Source organism: Peromyscus eremicus, chromosome 1, assembly GCF_949786415.1.
Source record: "Peromyscus eremicus chromosome 1, PerEre_H2_v1, whole genome shotgun sequence".
NCBI classification, from domain to species: Eukaryota; Metazoa; Chordata; class Mammalia; order Rodentia; family Cricetidae; genus Peromyscus; species Peromyscus eremicus.
In genome coordinates, this window is record NC_081416.1 from 94,594,343 (window position 1) to 94,620,609 (window position 26,267).

The window sequence follows — 26,267 nt, forward strand, 5'->3', positions numbered from 1 at the left end:
GGAAAACTCTAGCTACAAATGGCGTCCAACGTGGGGCAAGAGTTTCCACGTAAAAACTGAGAAAAAAGATTCTAAAATGCAGATAAAAACAGCTTCCTAATTGTCTCTCTCAAATGAGCAGCAGCTGCTGGTTTGAGCTACTGGAGGGTTCATAGGGTGTGCGCTCCACCTGCAGTATGGCGGGAATGAGGCCTCTGCAAGTGGTACATTAAGCTGCATGGTGGATTTAGACTTTGCTAGTACAAAAAAAAAAAAAAAAAAAAAAAAGAGGTTTCTGGGCCACACGCTGCTTGGCTAAAAGCATAGACCCCCGATAGCTCCCAGAGCTGGTGGTAAACCACCGCCATTTTGGGAAGCTGAGGTGGGCGGAGCCAGCAGCCACAGCTGCTGCAGTTTAAAGCAATAGATTCACAATAAGACAGATTCAGGTGTAATAGTTTACAATGTGTGTAAAAATGTACGTAGGCTTGAAAGAGATAGAAAAAGGAATATATAGTTATATAAAGAAATAAATAGTTTTTAAAAATAAAGTCTTTAAAGAGACAGTAAAGGTAGTATAAAAAATAAGCCACGTAAAAATGAATATTACACAGAGAATCTGGATTGTGTTGTCTTTGGGATTTTTAACTGCAGAAAAACATTTGATCGTAAAAGATGTTGAGTTAAACCAATATGCATATTTTAAAGATATCTTGACTTCAAAATTTGGTTGTAAGGATATGTTACTTTGGAAAGGAGACTCTGCTTTTGTTCCCACAGAAAGCAAGAGGCTATGGATTTGTTCAAGATTAAGATACATCAGGTTTGACCAGCCAAGACCACCTGAAAGGTCTCCGATGACACAATGGCCCAGATGATCCAACATCCAGAATTGTTTGAAGGCAACTGGCTCAGACGATACAGCCTCATGGACTATTCCATAATCCTAAAATTTTCTTTGTTTCCCCATAAGATACAGCACCCCCCTCCAGCAGGAAGTAGTAAGAGAAGCTACGCCCAAATTCCCAAATTATATGTAATTTTACTTTGTTAAGGTTAAAACCTTCCTTTTTGAAAAAAAAAAATAGTGGGGGGGAGGAAGTGCTGTGGGATGTTCTGTATGGCAAATGTGTTGCTGATTAATCAATAAATAAAACACTGATTGGCCATTGGCTAGGCAGGAAGTGTAGGCGGGACAAGGAGGAGAATAAAGCTGGGAAGTGGAAGGCTGAGTCAGAGAGACACTGCCAGCCACCATGATGAGAAACAGCATGTAAAGATGCCGGTAAGCCACGAGCCATATGGCAAGGTATAGATTTATGGAAATGGATTAATTTAAGCTGTAAGAACAGTTAGCAAGAAGCCTGCCACGGCCATATGTAGATGTAACCAACCGTCTTATTAAATAAGAAACACAGAGCCGATTCAGAGAAGAAAGCCAAGAGGTCAGAACTAAGAGCCTTACCCTTCCTGCTTCAGCTATCCTGCTTCAGCCAAGAGAGCTCTCTGAAAAAAAGGGGCCTGCTTCCTGTGTGTATGCCTTTAAATAGTCTAGCTGTTCTGCCTTCTCATTGGTTATAAACCTAAACACGTGACTGCCTTGTCACTGCCTGTATGTACCGCCTTCCAGGTCCTTAAAGGTGTGCGCCACCACTGCCATGCACTTGCTATGGCTCTAAAACTCTGACCCCCAGGCAACTTTATTTATTAACATACAATTAAAATCACATTTCAGTACAAGTAAAATACCACCACATTTCCCCTTTTCTATTTTAATAAAAAGGAAAAGAAAGAAAAAGGTTATAACTAACAAAAGAAAAACTATATACAAAAGTACAATAACTATATACAATATATACAAATAATAAATGTCTAAACAATGTCTAGTCCATTTGTATTTGACAAATTCAGAGATAATAATTTCATTATCCTATTTTGTTAAGTCCAAAATGTATCTAATTCACTTTCTATCCTAATTAATCTTCAACTATAACTAACTAACCTTCAACTATAACTAACTAATCTTCAACTCCCTCAGAGACCCAAGAAGGAAATAATATTAGCTAACAAAAATAAAAACAGAAAGTGCATGCAAGCAACTTCCAAAAAATTTGTGAGTTGACAGAAACAGCCAGCTGCCTGGACAGTCACCTGAGGTTTCTCCGAAATGCTGGGGCATCATCTTCAGTCTATAGGCTTAGCATATCTGACAGACTCATTTGTGAAGTAGGATGTACACAAGGTCAACAGTTCAACCTCACATTGGGTGAGAGCAGTCCATGTACCAGAAACACCTGAATTCCACTAGTGTCATGTCATGATTCAGGATTTTAAATTCTGGAAATTGTTGATGGTTTTTTAATTCAGTTGTCCATTCTTCTTGGCTGTGTACATATGGCTTCATCTCAGCATCCCGTTCTCCACATCCCTCTATCAAATGCCAGTTTACTATTGAGAGGCGTGAGCTTAGTTACTCTTCAAGAATAACTGTTTCAGCTGCTGTTCTATTGCACATCAGAAGCCATCGGCCCACTGCCTGTTCAGCTGCCTTCGAAGAAAAGGGCACTGTACCTTTTCCAAGTTGCGAAGGCCACGTCAGGGATGGTGCCATATTGTCCTGGCCTCAGAAGATGCCTTTTGATAAAGCCATAACCATACTTGTTTTGGCAAGAATCAGTAGTCCTTTGTTTCATGTCCTGTCCGTCCATTTTGTCAGCAGTTGATTCGAGGATACTTTGTTGTTCAGAGGCTAACTTTTGCCACAATGAAAGCTAACTCCATACGCAGTTTCTTCAATGCCCATATTTTCTCTGAAGTAGATTGGTACTGCCAGGAGCCGACATGCCTCATAGTCATAAAAAAAAACCCTTTTTTTCTAAGTTATTAAAACATTTTAAATGCCATATTCTGTAGTTCTCTGAAGGGTTTGAAGATGACCTATCTAAAATATATCTGCTCAAATTTTAAAACATATCTAATATGACTACAAGTTCTATTGTAATGTCTAACTACTAACTATCATTTCTTTATATCCTAATAGTTGGTAATAATAACATTCAAGGATCAGAAAATTGCATTGTTAAATAACAATATAAGTACAATTAGAAATATACATATAGCATTTTCTAACAATATCAATTTCAATATATATAATTTGTATACAATATAAAACAATCCAATCCAATGTAAAGTATTTAAAACTAGTAATTGTCTTTTTCTTCTTTCTTTCTCTCTTTTTTTTAAATAAGAACCTTAAATCTAATCTGCTTAGTCTTTTTCCTAACCCTTGACAACAACTTGTAACCAACCCCCCTAAACAATGAAAATTATCCCAGACCCAAAACCCATTAAAAAGACCAAAAAACCACCCGCCCCACACCACCTCTTTGGGAATGTGGGCATTGTATTCTTAAAATTGCTTCCTGCTGGGTATGGGCGAAGTTATTTTTATCCTTGTAGTTCAAAGCTGATCTGTAGATGATGTTTATCAGCTTAGTGATGTTATTATTGTCCACGTGGAATTGTTGTTGTTGTGGGGCCCCAACTTCTTCCTGGAGACTTCAGTTGATGTTAGGCCTGGCCGTGAATTCCTGCAGAAAACTGATAAGAGACTCGAACACAAAGACATATATATACAGCTAATTGAAGCCTTTTTTTTTAGAATTAATTAGTACTCTATATGACCATTCATATCTTAACAAAGTTTAAAATGTATATATATATCTATATATCTATATATATATTAATCTTGTAAGTTTTGATATAAAATTTATACTTTAAGAAAAGTTTAAAGAATCAGAATAGAATCAAAGAGTTGAGATTAGTAATAGAATAGTCCCTTAATTAATTTGGCTTTTCTCCTGTCTCATAGCAGAAGATGGCTCTTTTATTCTGGCATGATACAGGGAGTTTGCATTTTCCTTTTAACAACATGCTTGAGTTTAAAGAAGGAGAGAGCCATTCTCCAACTCCAAAGTCAGCTTTAAATTTTAATTGGACTGGGACTATTAGAAGACCAATAGTGTTAAATCTTTAGAGAAAAGCAGAAACAAACATTTAGGAAGACATAAAATTTTTTAGATAATATATACCCATATGCCATTTCACTCTGCTTCCTGGGATAGATGATTTGTCCCTTTTCTTCAGTTGTCTTATTTGTCCAGTGTTCTTCAGATTCCTTAACTTTCATTCTCCTAAAAGACAAAAACCAAAACCTTTCCCCAAGACTAATTTTGGGGATGTTCCTTTTTGGCAAGTTATTATCTGATTAAATGAAAAGACATGTGTTACTGGTATAAGTTAGTTTAAATTGGATGTCCATGTTGGTTGATGAGCTATCACCTCCTCTAATTAAGAGGTTTCTCTTGTTCAAATCGAACCTTTATCAATTTTGATGGTACCCACAACTTATCTTCTCCTGTAGAAACAAAAGCAAAACCTCGTTCCCAATGTTAACACATACCCTGGTTTCCATTCTGAGGTCAGCACATCCTTAAAATATATAGGCTGATTTAATTCTGTAGTTTTTTCTATTATCCAATGTCTCTCTGCAGCTGTTGTTCCTTTCTCATTGGCATTAAGAAAATTCAAAGTTAATAGAGCATTATGCAGTCTATTTCTGGGGGTTTTTGTTACCCCTTTCTGTTTATTTAGCATATCCTTTAGAGTTCTGTTTGATCTTTCTATAACTGCTTGACCTGTAGGATTATGTGGTATGCCTGTAATATGCTTTATATTGTAATAAGCAAAAAACTGTTTCATTTTAACAGAGACATATGATGGAGCATTGTCAGTTTTGATTTGTGCAGGTATACCCATGATGGCCATAACTTCTAGCAAATGAGTGATTACAGAATCAGCTTTTTCAGAACTCAAAGCAGTTGCCCACTGAAATCCTGAATAAGTATCGATAGTGTGGTGTACATATTTCAGTTTTCCAAATTCTGCAAAGTGAAACACGTCCATCTGCCAGATTTCATTCCTTTGAGTACCCTTTGGGTTACATCCTGCTGGTAAGGGCGTTTGATTGTAGAAAGAACAAATAGGACATTTCTTTACTATTTCTTTGGCTTGTTGCCAGGTTATGGAAAAATCCTTTTTTAAACCTTTACTATTGACATGATATTTTTTATGAAATTCTGAGGCCTCCAGCACATTTCCTATCAATAATTTATCAATCTCATCATTGCCTTGTGCTAGAGGGCCTGGCAGACCAGTATGGGATCGGATATGAGTTATATATAAAGGATGACTCCTTTTCCTGATTGTATCTTGTAATTGAATAAATAGTGAAGTTAATTCTGAAGCATCAGGGATAAATTCTGCAGTCTCAATATGTAATATTGCTCTTTCAGCATACTGAGAGTCAGTTACTATGTTGAGAGGTTCTGAAAAATCCATTAATACCAACAGAATAGCATATAATTCTGATTTTTGAACTGAATTATAAGGACTTTTAACCACTTTACTTAAATTTTCTGATTTGTAACCTGCCTTTCCTTGTTTGTTGGCATCTGTATAAAATGTACGAACTCCAGATATGGGCTTTTCCCGTACAATTCGAGGCAAGATCCAATCAGCTCTCTTTATAAGATCAATTCTATCACTTTTGGGATATTTGCTATTAATTTCTCCCAAAAAATTGGTTCACTTTCTGTCCATAATTTTTCAATGTCCTCCTTAGTTAAAGGTACGACAATTTCTGCTGGGTCTATTCCTGCTAATTGACGAAGTCTCAATTTTCCTTTCCAAATCAAGTCAGAGATTTTTTCCACATAAGTTTTTAATTTTTTATTTGGTTTATTTGGTAAAAATATCCATTCTAATGTAATATCTTCCCTCTGCATTAATATTCCTGTAGGAGAATGCCTAGAAGGTAAAATAACCAAAATGCAATCCAGCTTTGGATCAATACGATCCACGTGCCCTTCATGTACTTTCTTTTCTACCAAGGCCAATTCTTTCTCAGCTTCAGGTGATAATTCTCTTGGACTATTTAAGTCCTTGTCACCTTCTAAGGTTTTGAACAAATTATGCAGTTCATCATTTTTTACCCCAACAATAGTTCGTAGATGAGAAATATCTCCAAATAATCTTTGAAAGTCATTAAGAGTCTGTAGTCTATCTCTCCTAATTTGCACCTTTTGGGGTCTAATTTTTTGTAGCTCTATTTTATATCCTAAATAATTAATAGAATCTCCTCTTTGTATCTTTTCAGGAGCAATTTGTAATCCCCAGCAAGGCAAAATTTTCTTTACCTCTTCAAACATTCTTTCTAAAGTATCTGCATTTGAGTCAGCTAGTAAAATATCATCCATATAATGATAAATTATAGATTTAGGAAATTTTTTACGTATCACTTCCAATGGCTGTTGTACAAAATATTGGCACAGAGTTGGGCTATTCAACATTCCCTGTGGGAGGACCCTCCATTGAAATCTTTTAACCGGTTGAGAATTATTATAAGTAGGCACTGTGAAAGCAAATCTTTCTCTGTCTTTTTCTTGTAAAGGTATTGAAAAGAAACAGTCTTTTAAATCAATAACTATGAGAGGCCATCCTTTTGTTAACCGAGTAGGCAAAGGAATTCCAGATTGTAGAAAGCCCATTTGCTGAATTACTTTGTTAATTGCTCTAAGGTCTGTTACCATTCTCCATTTACCAGATTTCTGTAGCTAGAGTTTTCCTGCCTGGCCCACGGTCAGGGCAAATCTCTCTCACTCGCCAGTCCCACAGCCACTCAGACCCAACCAAGTAAACACAGAGACTTATATTGGTTACAAACTGTATGGTCATGGCAGGCTTCTTGTTAACTGTTCTTACAGCTTAAATTAATCCATTTCTATTAATCTATACCTTGCCACATGGCTCGTGGCTTACCGGCATCTTCACATGCGGCTTGTCATGGTGGCGGCTGGCAGTGTCTCTCTCTCAGCCTTCCACTTCCCAGAATTTTTCTCCTTGTCCCGCCTATACTTCCTGCCTAGCCAATGGCCAATCAGTGATTTATTTACTGACCAATCAGCAACACACTTGACATACAGACCATCCCACAGCACTTCCCCTTTTCTTTTCTTAAAAAGGAAGGTTTTAACCTTTACACATCTCCAAAGTCAGCTTGGTATATTTGGGAATTTGGGCGTAGCTTCTCTTACTACTTCCTGCTGGAGGGGGGTGCTGTATCTTGTGGGGACACAAAGAATATTTTAGGATTATGGAGTAGTCCATGAGGGTGTATCGTCTGAGCCAGTTGCCTTGAAATGGTTCTGGATGTTGGATCATCTGGGCCATGGTGTCATCGGAGACCTTTCAGGGGGTCTTGGCTGGTCAAACCTGATGTATCTTAATCTGGAACAAATCCATAGCCTCTGGCTTTCTGTGGAAACAAAAGCAGAGCCTCCTTTCCAAAGCAACATATCTTTACATCCAAATTTTGAAGTCAAGGTACCTTTAAAATATACATTTTGGCATAACTCAACAGCTTTTGTAATCAAATGTTTTTCTTCAGTTACGAATATCAAAGAGAATATAATCCAGATTCTCTGTGTGGTAGCCATCTTTACGTGGCTTATTTTTTTTATATTAGCTTGAGCCTATTGCTTTAAACTGCAGCCTTCTAAGCCTGTGGCTGCTGGTTCCGCCCACTTTAGCTTTCCAACATGGCGGTAGTACGTTTTCCGCCAGCTCTGGGAGCCATCAACTCTCAGAAATAGTGGGTCTATGCTTCTATCAAAGCAGCGTGTAGCCCAGAAACCTCATTTTTTTTTGTTTTGTACTAGCAAAGGCTAAATCCAACACACAGCTTAATGTGCCACTTGCAGAGGCCTCATTCCCGCCATACTGCAGGTCGAGCATGCACGCCAGGAACCCGCCATAGTAGCTCAAACATGCAGGCTGCTGCTAGCTTAAAAGAGACAACTAGGAGCTGTTTTTAGCTCCGTTTTAGAATCTTTTTACTCAGGTTTTAGGGGGAAACTCTTGCCCCACGTTGGGCGCCATTTGTAGCTAGAGTTTTCCTGCCTGGCCCATGGTCAGGGCAAATCTCTCTCACCTGCCAGTCCCACAGCCACTCAGACCCAACCAAGTAAACACAGAGACTTATATTGGTTACAAACTGTATGGCCGTGGCAGGCTTCTTGCTAACTGTTCTTACAGCTTAAATTAATCCATTTCTATTAATCTATACCTTGCTACATGGCTCATGGCTTACCGGCATCTTCACATGCGTCTTGTCATGGTGGCGGCTGGCAGTGTCTCTCTCTCAGCCTTCCACTTCCCAGAATTTTTCTCCTTGTCCCGCCTATACTTCCTGCCTAGCCATTGGCCAATCAGTGATTTATTTACTGACCAATCAGCAACACACTTGACATACAGACCATCCCACAGCAGATTTCTTTTTAATAACAAATACAGGAGAATTCCAAGGGCTGGTTGATTCATCAATATGATGAGCATTTAACTGTTCTTCTACCAGCTCTTCTAAAGCCTGGAGTTTCTCTGTTGTTAAAGGCCATTGCTGGACTCATACAAGGCTTGTCTGTTAACCATTTTAAAGGTAGAGCTGTTGATGTCTTTGGAAGATCATCAGTTGTTGTGCCCTGTTCTTGTATAATATGGATGGCTGGTGACCATTCAAAATATTGCCTTCTAATATTTCTCTCAGAAACATGTGATAGTTTATGATTTGTTTCTGAGATTGGAGGGATGTTAATCTGAGTATTCCATTGTTGTAACAAGTCTCGACACCACAGGTTCATAGCTATGTTAGCTACATATGGTTTCAATTTTCCTCTCTGTCCTTCTGGACCTATACATTCAAGCCATCTTGCACTCTGTTTTACCTGAGATAATGTCCCAATTCCTAACAGTTGAACGTTTACCTCCTGAAGAGGCCAAGTTGGATGCCAAAATTCTGGTGCAATTATGGTAACGTCCGCACCTGTGTCTACCAGACCAGACAACAAAACACCATTTATTTTTATCGATAATTTTGGTCTTTGTTCATTAATAGAAGTTTGCCAAAAAATTTTCTTTATGTTTTCTCCTGAATTTTCTATTCTCTCTGTTTCATCATCCTGACCAGCATGACTTATTCCAATAGGCATTTGGTTATTTAATCGCTCTGAGTAGGGGTTTCCTCTACAACTGCAGGAAAGGTTTGAACTAGATTTGCTATTGGGGCCTGCATGAGGCCCCTCTGGGAGTTTCCCGAAGACCGAGGCAAAGGATTACCCTGTCTGTCCCTTGTTGATCTACATTCGTTGGTCCAGTGTTTTCCCTTACCACACCTTCTGCATACTCCAGAAGGAAGGGGCATTCTGTTGCCATTGTTCCTTGAAGAAACATTGTTTCTAGGAATGACCTGTTTACAGTCCCTTTTCAAATGTCCTTGCTTTCCACATCCAAAACATCTAACATTTCTCAAACCTTGTGAAATTGCTTCTCCTACCCACGTATCATCATGCTCATGAGCTTCAACATTAACCGTGTCTCTAATCCAATCTTCCAAAGGTACAGATCTTGCCTTTAACGGCCTGATTATTGTTTTGCATGCTGCATTCACATTCTCAAAGGCCAAAGATTCAATTATTATCTTACTAGCTTCTGAATCCGGGACCATTCTCTTTACTGCTGAAGCCAGTCTTTGTAAAAAATCTGTGAAAGACTCTTTTGGGCCTTGTACAACCTTTGTAAATGACTCAGTTTTTTTTCCTGGTTCCTCAACTCTGTCCCATGCATTCAAGGCTGCTGTTCGACATAAAATTAGGGTTTGGACATCATATAAACATTGTGTTTGTGCTGAAGCATATTGACCTTCTACAATAAGCTGATCCTGGCAGACTTGTATTCCTTTATCCCTCCACTGTTTTTCTATGTTTTTAGCTTCATCCTTGAACCAAGTTAGCCACTGAAGCCTTTGACTGGGTTCAAGAACAGCTTGTGCCAGCTCCCGCCAGTCCTGTGGTACAATCCTATTATATGTTGACCAAGAGTTTAACATTTGCTTTACATATGGGGAATGCATGCCATAAGATACTATTGCCTCCTTAAACCTTTGTAAATCTAACATTTCAATTGGAGCCCAAATATTTTGTGTAGTCATTTGATCAGGCGACTGCTGTACGGTTACTGGACAAACTAAGGGTGACTGTGTGAAAACAGGCTTTCTTTCTGTAACCCTATGATCCAATCTTGAAGCAACTTCACTGTTAGTTTCTTCTGTCTGAGTTTTTACAGGTTTAATAGGTTTTTCTAAAGCTGTCACCCTGGCACTTAAATTGACTATCTTTTTTAATAGTAAAATGAGGATAAACATAGTAATAAAATGCATAATTCGATCAACATTAATCTTCTCATATAGCTGTTCCATTGTCAGACTGTCTAAAATTGCAAACAAAGCCCAATTTTCTTCCAATGTACACAGAAAACCCATTTTTTTTAAATGTGGAAAAAAAATTTCTCTTTTAAATAGTTTCCTTTAAAATATCTGATATTTTAAGTGACTTACCAAGTCCTCGTTGACCAGTACAAATCCGAGGGAATTTCAAAACAGCCACCTAGTGTCCGAGGTGTGAATCCAGAGAGAGAGAGAGAGAGAGAGAGAGAGAGAGAGAGAGAGAGAGAGAGAGAGAGAGCAAGTGTAGCCACAAGTTCTGCCTAAGAGCTTGAATCCAGCCACATGTTCCTGCTTGAGCCTAGTCAAGCCTTGGCTCTGGCTACCTTAAGCTCCAACCAGGTGCGTTGGCTTTACAGGCAGGGGCCCTGTTCGGCAGGGCAGGCCTGAGTTGTTTGTAGCACTGGCTTTAAGCAAGTAGCTCAAGGTTAGTCCGGCCTGAGGCCAAGCCGACCTGGGCCCGGGCTAGGAAGCCGGCCGCCCTGGCGGGAACCCAGACCTGCCGCCAAGCCAAGTTAAGCGGTCTTTAATGGATTCTTGTCACGTTGGGCGCCAAATGTAGATGTAACCAACCGTCTTATTAAATAATAAACACAGAGCCGATTCAGAGAAGAAAGCCAAGAGGTCAGAACTAAGAGCCTTACCCTTCCTGCTTCAGCTATCCTGCTTCAGCCAAGAGAGCTCTCCGAAAAAAAGGGGCCTACTTCCTGTGTGTATGCCTTTAAATAGTCTAGCTGTTCTGCCTTCTCATTGGTTGTAAACCTAAACACGTGACTGCCTTGTCACTGCCTGTATGTACTGCCCTCCAGGTCCTTAAAGGCGTGTGCCACCACCGCCACGCACTTGCTATGGCTCTAAAACTCTGACCCCCAGGCAACTTTATTTATTAACATACAATTAAAATCACATTTCAGTACAAGTAAAATACCACCACAGCCATACAGTTTGTAACCAATATAAGTCTCTGTGTTTACTTGGTCGGGTTTGAGCGGCTGTGGGGCTGGCGGGTGAGAGAGATTTATCCTGACTGTGAACCAGGCAGGAAAACTAGCTACAGCACATCTTCTAAAAACTCTGCTCAAGTATAAATAAAGTATCTTTATTTACTCAATTCATGATCACAGAGTGAACAATGTACTACTCGATGTCTTCTAAAAGAGCTGGTAAAAGTGACATCGTTTTCGAAGGACATTTTCTAGTCTTTGGGAGGGGTAGATGATAGATAATGGGAGGAAGTGAAAAGATGAATGGCTCAATGCAGGGAGTTAGTACTGTTTGAGCAGACCAGGAAACCAGCTGAGCTGATGGCTTAAATGGAAGTTCTGTTGTGGTGATGATGTGTCCACTGTCTTGGAAGTTCATATAATACAGGTAGAGCTACAGCTGATGCTGTGGACAGGATTGCCAAAGGTTGTCAATTGGATTTACCCTTTGAGGTGTTGTCTTCCTTCAAGACAAGTTATTTTCTCTATTTAAGAAAATAGTGAGTTCGAGAAAGTATTTTGTCTCTTTTTGAATCCTTACACCTTTGTGACTGTCCTTTCAGGGAAGAGACAACATGTCCAAAATATCTTTTAAAAATTCAACACAATCATAAGGTGAGTGGAATATGATAACAGCATAAGCCACAAGGAGTTCATTGATAATACACTAAGACCTCACATTATAGCTTTACAGATGAATGCAATCTGATTCATCATTGTGTTATTAGAAATCTGATGTCCAGAATAAAAAAAAAAAGATGATCCTTCTCACCTACTTCCCACTTGCCAGGTGATACCAACAACAAATGTTTCATCTCACAAAGCACTGTTGTAAAAGCATCGAACATGTTCAAAGTGCTGCAGCATGAAAATCTTCTGAAGAACCAGTAAAGGGAACTTTTGACATGTTTCCCAGTGACTGGGGATATCTCTAAGTCCTCTGAAGCAAATAATTTTATATGACACACACTTGTGTTCATAGAGACTTCTTGCTGAAAAAGGAGATGAACTATGAGACAGGCAAATCAGACACAGGTAACCGAATTTCTCCTTCTGGGACTCTCTGATGACCCACACACCCAAAAGCTGTTATTTGTCTTATTCTTGGGTGTTTATCTGGTCACTGTGCTTGGAAACCTACTTCTTATGTTCCTTGTTTGGGTTGACTCTCGGCTTCACACACTCATGTATTTTTTTCTGTGTAACTTGTCACTGGCTGACCTCTGCTTTTCCACCAACATTGTTCCTCAGGCCCTCATCCATCTCCTTTCAAGGAAAAAGGTCATTTCATTCAGACGCTGTGCGGCTCAGCTTCTGTTCTTTCTCATTTTTGGGTGTACACAATGTGCCCTTTTGGCTGTGATGTCCTGTGATGGACAGAAAGAAGGGGGAAAAAAAACTCACAGTTCATATATTAACAACAACAACAATAACAACAAAAAAGCAAAGCTGGGCTTGGTAGCACAGGCCTTTAATCCCAGCCTTTGGGAGGCAGAGGCCGGTGGTTCTTTGTGAAGCCAGCCTGGTCTACAGAACAAGTTCCAGGACAGTCAGGACTGTTATACAGAGAAACCCTGTCTCGAAAAAACAAACAAAACAGAAACAAAAATATAGATGTAATAGCATACATTTTTTTAGAGAGTATAGATAACAAAGACATTTATTTTCTGTTGTAAATTAGATCAAAATTTAGGCCCAAGTATATAAAAAACAAATCAAGAGGCAGAAAATACAAATGAGCTCCCCAGGCTGAAAACAAAAGGGTCATCCAAAAATAAAAGAACAGATGACACAATGGGTGCAAGTGAACTAAGATACAGAATGAATTAAAAGCATAAATTCATTAGAGAGAGGATTCAGTGGTGGAGAGAGTAACTCCTAATGAAATATAGCTACCACTAAACATGTCAAATAACACACCTGAAACACATCATAGCACTCCCCTAAGCAAGAAATGAAATCATCAGTGAATGATACAGCAGAGATGGGAGACTAAGCAACTTTCAAAAACCTTAACAGAGAAGTTAATAACACAGAGGACATAGGAAATATGCTCCCTTTATAGCTACCTAAAATTAGACAGAATGTACTACTCAAACACCCAGGGGATATGGGGCACTAAAAAGAAAACCCTCACCACATAGAACACAAGCCAAAGTAGTGTAGTAGAGGTCACTTTTTTTTTTTACCTTAATGCAAACCTAGGAAGTAACACCAAGCATTAAAAAAATATTAATCCAAAATTTAAAATTCTGCTCCTCCCACAAATAGAAACCTCATTAAAAGATCCAAAGGAACAGTGGCAAAATGTCTGAAAATTAAAGACAATAAAGCATTGTACATTAAAAGCTAAACTTTATTAGGCAATGGCTAAGTTTTACCCTCACTAAGCAAAGCTGAGATCATTAAACATTAAATCCAGGGAGTGGAAATCATGCATGTGTGTACAGCTGGAAGGACCCAGGATTTAAAAGCACAAACCAAATGAAGCACCCCATGCAGATCCTTATAGAGGCATCAGGCCAAGAGGTTCAGGATGACATCCTTGCATTTTATATATTGGCATTTAAACTTTATGAGAGAGAACAGTTCTAAGATTAGAGTGTTCAAGCTACAGTCATGACTGTAGAGTAAATAAATGTTATAAGTAATGAATTCTGGAATAGCAAAAAGCAATAGTATTAAACTACAGTACTAAATAAAGCCCTCTGGGCTGGGGATGTAGTTCAGTTGATAGAGAGCTTGCCCAACATGCCCCAAACCCTGCACTCAATCACTTAGCACCTAATAAATAGGGTGAGGTGGTGCTATCCCTAAATCTCAGTCCTTGAAGGGTGGAGGCAGAGATCAGAAATTCAAGGTTTAGGGCTGGAGAGATGGCTCAGTGTTCAAGAGCACTGGCTATTTTTCCATAGGACCCAGGTTCAATTACCAGTAGCCATATGATGGCTCACAACCATCTGTAACTCCAGTTTCAGGGGATCAGAAACCCTCTTCTAACTGTTGTGGGTACTAGGTAAGCAGGCAAAATCATGCAGGCAAAATATTCTTCCGAATATAAAATAAAAACAAGTATTAAAAAAAGTAGTTCAAGGTTTATATGTAAACATGGTCTCAACAAACAAAACAAAAAAATACATTGAATAAATGCCCTTGGAGATGATAGTGAGACTTGAGACAGTGAGGTAAGCCAGTGCCTCTGCCAGAGGACCAGCAGAGTTCAGGTGACAGGAATTTGGTTAGGTAAATACAACCAGCTGACAGAAATTGGATTTTATGGCCTAGAGAAACTTGAACAGTTGTGTGTAAAGAATATCTTTGAAAAGGGATACTGATGTAATTAAATTGGTCACAGGTGGGGCAATTGAGAAACTAGTCTACTGAAAACCAGAAAATTTGTAAAACAGAGTATTTGAAAAAAATAAGATACCTGAAAGCTTTGGATGTTTGTCAGGGATGGCTACAAATGTCCGAGGAAGTCTTTCCTAGGGGAGAACACACAACTAGTTATCCAATACCAAATGATCCACACTGAGAACATAATACAAGTGCAGACTGAGAAGGTTGTAGTTACATATTTAGGGAAAGATATGTAACAACAATTAGAGAAAAAGAGACCATGAATTTGAAAGTTAGCGATGGAGGCAGATATATAGGAGGGTTTGCAGAGAAAGGGAAAAATGATGAAATTATATTATAACCTGAAAAATAAAAGAAATAATAATAAAAAAAGAAGGTTCAATTTCTTTTCCCAGGTGACCCATCCAGTCACACGTGGTATTTTGGTAAGGCATCAACATTAGACAATAGCAAACCATCAGTTATTTCCGATCCATCAGCTCAGAACTATTTGTACCAGGGATGCAGGATACCTGCAGACTGCGCCACTGCAGAGCCACAGAGGGGACAACAGTGAAATTGAACTCCCGGCACTGCAGAAGCGTATCTAGAAACAGTTGCTCTGCAGTCCACTATCCCTCTTCACCTCATGCTCTCTTTCTAACTACATCTCAGCTCAGCACCCAGGACTAAGCTAGAAGCCTGAACCTCCACTTAGACTGGGACTACACTCCCTACCTGGACCCATTTAGTGTGTTCCCAAACTCAGAGCACCTGAGTCCCCACTGCAGCGACTCAGAGACAGTTCTGAGCACAGCTTGAGTCCAGGGCTCCCTTCCCTCAGCCAGGTCCCAGAGACAAGTCAAGGAAATCAAACTACACAGCCATTAGGAATCTCTGCCTTCACTTGGCCCTTAAAACACAGGCTCATCACTCACCACCTCGCCCTCTTGTGGATATAAACAGATCTGCAAGAAGTAACCAGTACATGACTCCTCCACACCTCAATGGGGCACAGGCTAGAGTCTGTCTTTCAACTCTGCCTTCTTTAAGGCCCTGCTCACTTAACACAGTTGTGTGCCATTCATCTGGGTCTTCTGGCTGGTTGTTGAGCTGTATCAAACACGCTGGTGTTCCCTTCCCCATCTGGAAAAACTGACTCCAACCCAAACTTTCTCTACTTTCTGCTGCCCTTTATTTACCTGGAACTGAAAAACGGATGTACTTTCCACTGACAAACTTTTAAATATGGAAGGTATTGATGTATTAATTCACCATTTCATTCAGTTTGGCATGGTAGTGAAAGATCTTTGAGGTATTAGTTCAGTTGGCTTGCTGCATGTGAGACAGTTTGTGACATTCATGAAGCCTTGTCACTAGTCACTTGGATTTTGTGGTCTGGAGTTTGAGTAGGTCTAGGTCTGGATGTGAAATGTGTATTGATTCTGGGTAGATAATGAGTAATGCTATGAGGGGGGAGGGGAAAAAGGAAGGTTTGAGAGGGAGGAGGATTGGCTCCAGGACAAAATACAGATAACTTGAGAGGGGAAGATCAGCCTGAGACTTAAGATATAAGAGGCCACATGGTAGGTGTGAGGACATAAGGGCAGGGAAGTTTGCTCAGGGGAGGAGTGCTTAGTCATATTGTCTGATGATGTGACTGGTGCTTGGATGGATGGATGTACACAGTGCTGCAAGAGCAGCGAGAAGTCAAATCAGTAAACTGGAAAATGCTTTCTATGGGTGGTTTTAGATCTAGGCCACGAGTCCACTAAGGTAAAAGCAGATGGTACTTATGAGTGAGTGAGTGAATAAGTGTGTATATACCAATATACTCTGTATGCATTACTTTAATAATAGTAGACATCACCATTTCATTAAATCATCACCATAATACCTAACATAGAGATTATTATTCCCAAATTTATTAAAAGGAAAAAATGTCAAAGCTAGAGTTCTCATTCATTTTGCTTCATGCTTGCCCAACACCCAGTCAGTGTTTCAAGATTTAGATCATCATTAGCAAGATACACAAGGGGTGTGGAATGATATTTTATAAAATTAGGCATATGATATGTGACTTCCGTTGTTCATGAGAGGAATGATCTTTACAAACGTATTTAACAAGCTGGACAAAATTGAAAATTCCAACTCATAAGTATTGTGAGTAAACATTCTTAGTAATAAATTAAAAGGCATAAAAAGGAAAAGGCTCAGACGGTAGGCAAATGACCAGCCTTTCTATCAAGACTCCTCTGGGAGTGAAGTTTCTCACCAGGTAGCCTCCGATGTTCCCTGACAGTCTGGCAGCGCTTTTTGAGGCTTAATTTCAGGTGGCAGTCACCTCATGGTCCAGCTATCTTAGGGGCACAACTTGATCAGGTTTCTCTTTGCAAACGACTGTCTGACTGTCACTATAAACGTAAAGGATCCTGGAGTTCATGGGATACTTGCAATTGTTTGCTGTAAACTCTATTCCAGTGAACCCAACTAGGAAATGTCTGCTTTACTATTTATTTGTTGAACACTGTCTTCACAGCATAACAGCCATTACAGATTTCAGCAAAGCAGTTGTGACTACTTGCAAGCAAACCCCAAGATGAGGCCTGTTGCCATTCCCTGATAGAAGTGAGTTGAGAGGGTCATTAAGGGAGATTAGAGATTCCAGGCACTCTTGCCTACACTGGCCTCTCAGCTGTGTATAGTTCTGCTAAGTTGCATGTGGTTTCACTGTCTTGTAGGGTGATAAGAGTACACAGAATGTGGAAGGTAAACTGAAATGTGGTGGGGACCCCCATCTATGCAGCTATGAGGAACTAATCCATGTTGGGGTCATACATTTCAGTGAAGTTACTGTTTGGGGCCCACCTACACTCCCTAAAGCAATGCTTCACTAATACCTATAAATAATCACAGAAAAAAATCAAGTTAGACTTTCATGGAATTGTTATTTTATTTTGGTCTGTTGTTGGGCATCACCCAAGGCATGCATTTCCTGTGCTAATCTATTCCATTCCTTCACTTGGTGTTGTGTCTATGTGCTCTCAGGATGCTGTGTTGAATAGCTTGTGGGTTGTACTGGTCAATCTGGAATTCATTGGTAGTTAAGGCCTTAGTATGATTTGGCTTCCTAGGTCACATGTCACAGATACTTAGCTTCTGACCATCTGAATACTTCTGCTTTTATAGTCCTATATGAACGTTGGAGGAAGTGAGCCTGCTCCCAAGCCTATGCAGAGGCTAAATGTACCCCAAATTCACTTTCTTTGGTTTGCTGTAGAAAGGCACAGCAAATGACAAGGACTCAGTCAACTAAATACACTTGTATGACAGTAACATGAAAAACAAAAACAGGCAAACAGTTTCAGCCAGTCTTTTTGTTGCAAAAAGACTTTATGGAGGATATGCTCAAGGTACAATGAATACCTATGAAAATGTCTTTAATATAGTACTGAGTAAAATGAACATACTCTATGAAAAGTTTAAAAATAGGCTATTTTAAAGAGAACTTGCAGATTTCCAAAAGTTTGAGAAGATAGTACACAGAGTTCCTATATACCCTGTAAGCTGTGTCCCCTATTATGTTATGTTACATTATCAAGTATAGTTGCTACAATTAATAAACTTGGTCACATTTTTATCTGAAGTTCATAATACTTGATCATATTTCTTTAGTTGGTTTACTTGCTTGCCTTGCATCTGCCCTTTAACATTTTCCTAATCCAGGATGCCTCCCACGTCACCATATTCCGTTTAATTGTTGCACATCTGTAGGTTCTCCATGACTGTTACATTTTCTGAATTTCCTCAATTTTCAAAATAACCTTAATAGTGTCCAGGAAGTCTGGCCAGGTATTTGTAGGTTCTCCCTTTACTGGAATTTTCCTGGTATTTTTCTCATGGTGAGACTGGGGTTATAAATTTGGCAATAATGGTCACAGGGACAAGGATAGAATGCCAGTTTCATCTCATCATATTAAAGTTTCCATCAACATGACTAATTATTGTTACACTAACATATATATCATTGAAACATGTTTAATCAGAGTTGGACAAGATGAAATGAAATAATAGTTCAATAAGTAGATTTGAAAATGGATAAATGGATTAAGGAAAGAAGTTCGTGTTGATCCAACATAACACTTCACTGAGGAGAGATGATTCTACTTAAGAGCCAGGCTGAAGACTGTGGTTCCTCGACACATGTTCATGGAGACATCTATAATGGCTACTAATGGGAAACTCTTTAAAAAAAAATGTGACTTTGAATCCTCCCCAGACATGAAAGTAACTAGAAGTTTGGGTGAAAGAGAGAAGTATCTCCTAGCCTGTTCATTTGGACCAAGGGTTTATTGAGACCCTGAAGTGGGCTCTGAAAGTGGCCATTCTAGAGAAGCTAAGACCTTGTGAGATGTGGTGTACTAGCACCCAAGCTTGTGAGGCACTGATTTAGGATAGAATCTTCAATTGCTTAAATTCTGATTCCTCTTCAGTTTTGAAAGAAAATATTTTTATTGGGCTTATTCAGTGGTGGATGACTACAGTGCATGCAGGGAAAAAGAGTCACAATCCATCGAGGAAACCTAAGGCAAGAACTCTATTGGGCAGAAACCTGAAGGCAGGAGCTGATAGGAAGCCATGGAGGAGTGCTGTTTACTGGCTTGCTCTTCATGGTTTGCTCAGCCTGCTTTCTTAGAGAACCCTAAACCTCCAGCCCAGAGGGTGTCTATACTCATAATGGACTGGGCCCTCCCATTTTACTAATTAAGAGAATTCCCTACAGGTTTGCCTACAGCCAGGCCTTATAGAGGCAATTTTTCAGTTGAGGTTCCCTCCTCTCAGATGACAAGAGCTTGTGCCAAATAACATAAAACTAGCCAGTGCACTGGGATTTGAGGTCTGTGCTAGCAGATTTGGCTGTGCTTATGCCAAAAACAAGCCCATGGCAGCAGAATTAACTATGTACACATTAAAATGGTACTTCTCATCTTTAATAATAATAATAATGATAATGATAATGATAATAATAAAAGTACAATGCCAATTTTCCACCTTTTTCATTTTCTTTATGTTCTGGCTTAGAGTGGTCACAATTTCCACAGTGTGTTCTTTCGTTTCACAGTTCTTCCTGAAATGACTTAATTAATAATAGCCTCCCAAAATCCTACTCCATTTTCAAAAATGCTACCATGGTGAAAAAACCCAGACCCACAGGTCATTTCTTGTGAAAGAAGGACATTCTTGCAGCTAGTCTCCTGGAGGCACCTTTGACATCCTTGTTCCTCAGACTATAAATTATGGGGTTTAGCATTGGAGTCACCACTGTATAGAACACAGATATTATCTTATCCTGCTTTTTTGTGGTTTTGGTGTTTGGCTGCATATAGTTAAATATTGCTGAGCCATAGAAGAGGACAACAACAATAAGATGGGAACCACAGGTGGAGAAGACCTTGAACCTCCCCTCCCCAGAATGCATCTGGATCACAGTGGAAATGATGTTCCAGTAGGAGATGAGGATGAGGGAGACAGGTGCTAGAAGGATTATTACACCCATTGCAAAGATGACCATTTCTGTGCTGTAAGTGTCTGCTGAAGTCACCTTCAAAAGGGCAGGAAGTTCACAAAAGTAATGGCTGACTGTGTTCTGCTCTTTATAGGGAAGATGGAAAGCAACAGTAGTGTCTATCAGGGATACTAGGAGCCCACTAGCCCAGGACCCTAGATTCAACTGGAGACATAGTTGTTGGGTCATGATGGTGGAATAGTGCAGGGGCTTACACACAGCCACGTACCGGTCATAGGACATCACTGCTAGCAGAGCACACTCTGTACATCCAATCTGAAGGGTGACAATTACCTGTGTCACACAGCCCCAAAAAGAAATAGTTTTCCTTTTTGTCAGGAAGTGGGACAGTACTTGAGGAACAATGCTGTTTGAGAAACAGAGATCTGCAAAAGAGAGGCTTCTAAGAAAAAAGTACATGGGGGTATGAAGTCGAGAATCCATGAAGACCAGGATAATGATGAGCAGGTTTCCAAGTACAGTCAGCACATAAATGATGAAGAAAAGAACAAACAGAAGGATCTGAGTCTGCGCATCTTGTGAAAGACCCAGTAACAAAAACTCATCTACAAAGGTCTGGTTTTTTCTTCCCATTGAGCTTAATGCTTATTTACCTGTTCGCCACAAACAACAAGAACACAGTATGATTCGGTTTATGACATTAAGTTCTGTAGACATGGCTTGTGTTTAAACTGACATCTAACTGAATATTTCTAGGATTTTATATGTTTTTATCTAACATGTTCTAATTAACACATATGTTTATTTTTATTCTAATTATTTGTCTATAGTTTACATCAACCTCATTTTCCCCCAGATCTTTCTTATAACCACTGCTGTTTTTTGTTTTTTGTTTTTTTTTGTTTTTTTGTATTTTTTGGTTTTTTGAGACAGGGTTTCTCTGTGTAGCTTTGTGCCTTTCCTGGAACTCACTTGGTAGCCCAGACTGGCCACGAACTCACAGAGATCCGCCTGGCTCTGCCTCCCGAGTGCTGGGATTAAAGGCGTGTGCCACCACTGCCCGGCTGTTTTTTTTTTAAATAGACAAAATACAATATAGTTTAAAGTGTTCCTTGGAGTTCTGGAGATATGGCTCAGACACTAAGAGCACTGGCTGCTCTTCTAGAACACCTAGGTTCAATTCTCAGCACCCACATGGCAGCTCAGCATGTTCTTAACTCTAGTTCTAGAGGGTATGATGGATGCCCTCTACTAGTCTCTTCAAGCACTAGGCACGCACATGGTGCACAGACATAAATGCAGAAAAAACACTCAGAGAAATAGACATTAAAAGAAAGTCTCCCCAGCTGATTTTGATATGAGGGTTAAAAGTCATAAATGAAAAAAGGAGTTAAAAATTGTTGTGATCCTGGTTAGGACTACATCTGAAATGAGGAAGCAAATATGAATTATGTTTGCAACATGTGTAGAAAGGTGTCTGTGAAATGATATTAAGACAGTATTGGAAAATAAACCCACAAAATGGGAATATTTGAGGGAGATGCTAGATAAAAGTTAACTATGACATTCAGCCCACTTGAAACATAATAAAAAATTAAGCTCAAAAAGTGATGGTCCAAAAAGCACACATAGACTATGAAGAAGATATTGTGGTGTGGGACATGTGTAGAGATTTAATATATCAAATATTAAGAAATTATTAAATTAAAGTAATTTATTTATATCATAGCAGTTCAGATAATAGCATCTTTGTGAAATTAATAGAGAATTCAGAATCAAACTCAAGAATAGCCTGGGAATAAGTGATAAAGGGAATAAATGATAAAGGATCATCCAAGTCAATAGGGAAAAGGCATATTGAAGACAGCTATCTGATTAGAAACAAAACTTTCTCAAAATTACTCTAATGTAAAACAAGGCAAAATAAAACACCCTATAATTGATCCAAAATATGTTTTTTTTTTGTAATTTTGAAGGGGGGAAGAACCTTCTTAGGGCATTGAAAAGCATAACCATTAAATTAAGATTGGCATGTTTTATTGCACAGCAGGTCAATAGTGAATGATTGACAACATAGACAACATGATGTCTATAGAAAATCAAGTTATCATGTTAGAGGGTTTTGAAAATCCAAGAATAAAAGAACTCTTACCTAGAAAAAAATGGAAAACATGGGCCCAGTCAGGAGGGTGCTTGCTTTGCAAGCATGAGGCCTTGAGTTACACCCCCGGAGCCTACACCAATTATCCAGGCATGGTGGCAAACACTGATCCCAGCATTGTGGAGGCAGAAAAAGGCAGATCCCTGGGGCTCAGTTCCCAGTCAGTCTAATCTACATGGCCAGTTCCAAGCCATTGAGTACAAGGAGCCTTTCATTTCTGCCTTCACAGTGCTGGGATTATAAACCTGTGTCACCACACCTGGTTTAAATTGCAATGAGTTCTGGGCATTGAACTCAGGTCTTTATGCTTCCAAGGCAAGCACTTTATAGACTGTTTTTTCCCCCGGAACTGAAAAAGAACTTTTAACATGTAAATCACAGAAAAAATACAAATGACAAAAGAATTGATCATGTAAAGAATTAATCCATCCTTACTTAAAACCATAGAAATGTAAACTGAAGCAACAATTAGCTGTTCTTTCTGGTTTAGCAGACTGGCAGAGATGAAGTAGAATGAAGTCACTCACTAGAATATAGGCATGAGTGTTTATAAAATATCACTCAAAGTAGCTTGAAAATCTAAGAAATTACAAAATGAATGTTCCTCTAAGAAAGATCATCTAGAGTGAGGTAACCCAGACCCAGAAAGACAAATGTTGTATGTTAGTTCCACCTGAGGTTCCCACATCATTCTTTAGATCTGAGTACATAGTCTGAGGTAACCGCTGAAAACAGGAAAGTAAAAAGGGACCATTTCAGGAGTAGAGGTTCGAGCAATAGAGAGCAGAATAGCAGGGCAACTGTGATCTGAAGAGAAAATGGGGAAAAAAGGGGGCTCTAATTAGTGAAGTTGGAAAAGGTAAATATAGAAAAAGGTAGGTAAAATAATAGGATGTCTGGAAAAGTCATAAGGAATCATATTATTAACTACCTACCTCAAAATACCTATAATGCATGTAAGTCAATGTATAAATATACATATATGGTTTAAATGAAAATATTGCATCTTGACTGACAATGTCCCAAAGAGCCAAAGACCACCTAAAATAAACCCCAACACCTGGCATGAGAAGATCTCTTTGTTGTTGACCAGGGTTGTCCAAGAGACTTCCAAAACATTATAGGCTATTACTATAGCCCTTGGTTGCCCTGCTCCTGGAGACAGAAAGTAAGTCCCTATCACAGAAGACACTATGTACTTTGGACACAGGACCCAGAAGCTCAGAGCTGGATCTAGTCTTTATTAAAGCCTTCCCCTCAAGGACTAGCTTTCATGGTACCAGAGGCTCTGTGCAAGCTTCCGGAGGACAGAAAACAGCCAACAGTCTTACCTAGCTATGGTGTCAGTGAACCACAATAATGACCAGCATGTCACAATAACTCGAAGGCTGCAGCAGTGGCACACATACATAGGTTAGCAGTAATCATCAGTTCTCTGATTGGACTTAAGACCTGCTCAACAAGAGGGAAATTATGCTTGGTACTGGAAACCTAGCCAATTACTTAAGGCTAATGAAGTCATGGATCTTGGAGGAGATGCTACAATTACCTCCACCACTTTACTAAACTAGCATAATCCCTAACTACATTCTAAATATTTGTCTTATATCCACAGATAACTAGTTCTTACCCTTCACCAAGGAAACCTCTCTTTGCAACAGGTGGAGAACATTACAGAAAACTACAACTGATCAAAATGCAGGGTTGTGGAGACCAGTCTCAATGGATACATCTACAAAAACAACTTCTGTGCCAAAGGCTCAGGGATTACTGTAGAACAGGTGGTGGGAAGACTGTAAGAGCCAGAGGAAGAGGGAGTTTGCTGTGAGATTGTGTCACCTAGAAATGTCAGAAGCTACACCCATGAAGTTTCAACAATGTGGCTGTCTAAATATGACCTGAACAAGGCAGGTCAATAGGAATGGAAGGGGGAAATCTTAGGAGACTTCAGCTCTAAACAAAGAATGACAGATAACTAGGGAATGCTGAGAACAGGAGAAATAGTCTTCCCCAGGGAAGGGCACATACCCTGGTATTCAATACCAAATGTCAGACCTGAAAACATGTACATCATAAGTAATAGTATAAGGATTGATCAAGTTGCATGTACATATATACACACACATATGTATATGTACATATATACATGTCCCAAAGAGCCAAAGACCACCTAAAATAAACCCCAACACCTGGCATGAGAAGATCTCTTTGTTGTTGACCAGGGTTGTCCAAGAGACTTCCAAAACATTATAGGCTATTACTATAGCCCTTGGTTGCCCTGCTCCTGGAGACAGAAAGTAAGTCCCTATCACAGAAGACACTATGTACTTTGGACACAGGACCCAGAAGCTCAGAGCTGGATCTGGATATATACATGTACATATACATATACATATGTATATGTAACAACAACTAAAAAAAAGATGCCATGAATTTGGAAGATACAAGGGAGGTATACATGGGAGGGTTGCAGGGAGGGAAGGGAAGTGGGAAAAGATACAATCTCAAAAAATAAAAAATTATAATAACTGTTCCTTTTTTTCTCTGAAAATCTCAACTTTTGTCATTTGGTGTCTTATAAATAACTATAGGCATGCATGGTGACTTGTTTCAAATATTCACAAATAGGATTATATCTACAATAAGCTAACCTATAATTTAAAAGTAGGTTAAATAAATTATACTTTTTCTATAAAATACAATTTATGCAATATAATAAAAAATTAGTAAGAGTATAGAAATCTGAGTTGTACATATGTTCACTGGGTTTTTGTTTCTTAGGTTCTTAGTTTTATAGCCCTGGAGACTCCTTTTGTTGTCAACCTAGAAAATAAATATTATGATAAATGAAGACACCATGGGAATAGGCAGAAACAGAGTGTTAGGGAGGTTCCCAAGAATCCACAAGGATGACTCCACCATAGACTACTGCCAATAGTCGAGAGTGTGCCTGAACTGGCCTATTCTGGTGATTGGATGGCTTAATACCCTGTCATTACAGGATCCTCATCTAGTAACTAATGGAAGCAGATGCAGAGATGTACAGCCAGGTCCCACGCAGAGCTCTTAGGAGCCTAATGGATGAGAGAGAGGAGGGATTCTATGAGTAAGAGATATCGAGATCATGATTGGAAAAAGTACAGAGACAACTAGCAAAACTAGTGGAAACATATGAACTGTGGACCAATAGCTGAGGAGCCCCCATGGAACTTGCCTAGACCCTCTGGATAAGCAAGACAGTTGCTTAGCTTGAGCTGCTTAGGGGGCCCCCAGGCAGTGGAACCCGGACCTGATCCAGGTGCATGAGCCAGCTTTTTGGAGCCCAGTGCCTATGATGAGACAGTTTGCACAGCCTTGGTGCAGGGAGGAGGGGCTTAGACCTGCCTCAACTGAATGTACCAGGCTCTGCTGACTCCCCATGGGAGACCTTGCCTTGGAGGAGGTGGGAATGTGGGGTGGGTTGTGGGGAAATGCGGGGGTGGGTGGGGTGGGAAGTGGGCTAAGGTGGGAAGGGAGGAAAGGGGAATCTGTGATTGGTATGTAAAATGAATAGAAAATCTCTTAACAAAATATGAAAGGAAAAAAATATTACTGGAGGTGGGCTTAATGAAGGGGGCTGTATCAAGAAGGGGAATTGAATGAGTGATGTACGCACTATCAGTGTAAATGTTAAGGGAGGAAATCGTGGAAATCCTGAAAAACCTGCAGAACAGCAAAGAGTTCAACCAGCTGAGCTGAACAAAAGGGTGAAGGAAAAGGAAACGAGTGACCTTGAAAAGCATAAGCTGCAGTGCCATTGGCTGACCCATCGGCAATACTGTTAGTGTAATCCCAGGTTCTGCAGCCAGATCACTTGGGTTGGAACCTAAGCCTCCCACCACCAAC

The 26,267-nt window shown here is 39.6% G+C and overlaps 1 protein-coding gene across 1 annotated transcript; it reads right to left on the reverse strand.

Annotated features, from left to right (window-relative positions):
- Window positions 1-19,909: 19,909 nt before the first annotated feature.
- LOC131900577 (olfactory receptor 2D3-like) lies at window positions 19,910-20,896 on the reverse strand. The gene has a single exon (XM_059251862.1). The coding sequence runs from the start codon at window positions 20,852-20,854 to the stop codon at window positions 19,910-19,912; it is 945 nt and encodes a 314-aa protein (XP_059107845.1). The 5' UTR covers window positions 20,855-20,896.
- Between the last annotated feature and the right edge of the window lie 5,371 nt (window positions 20,897-26,267).

What these genes read in the sequence shown, in the direction of transcription:
- LOC131900577 (XM_059251862.1), bottom strand. Translation starts at nt 20,854, where the DNA reads ATGGGAAGAAAAAACCAGACCTTTGTAGATGAGTTTTTGTTACTGGGT.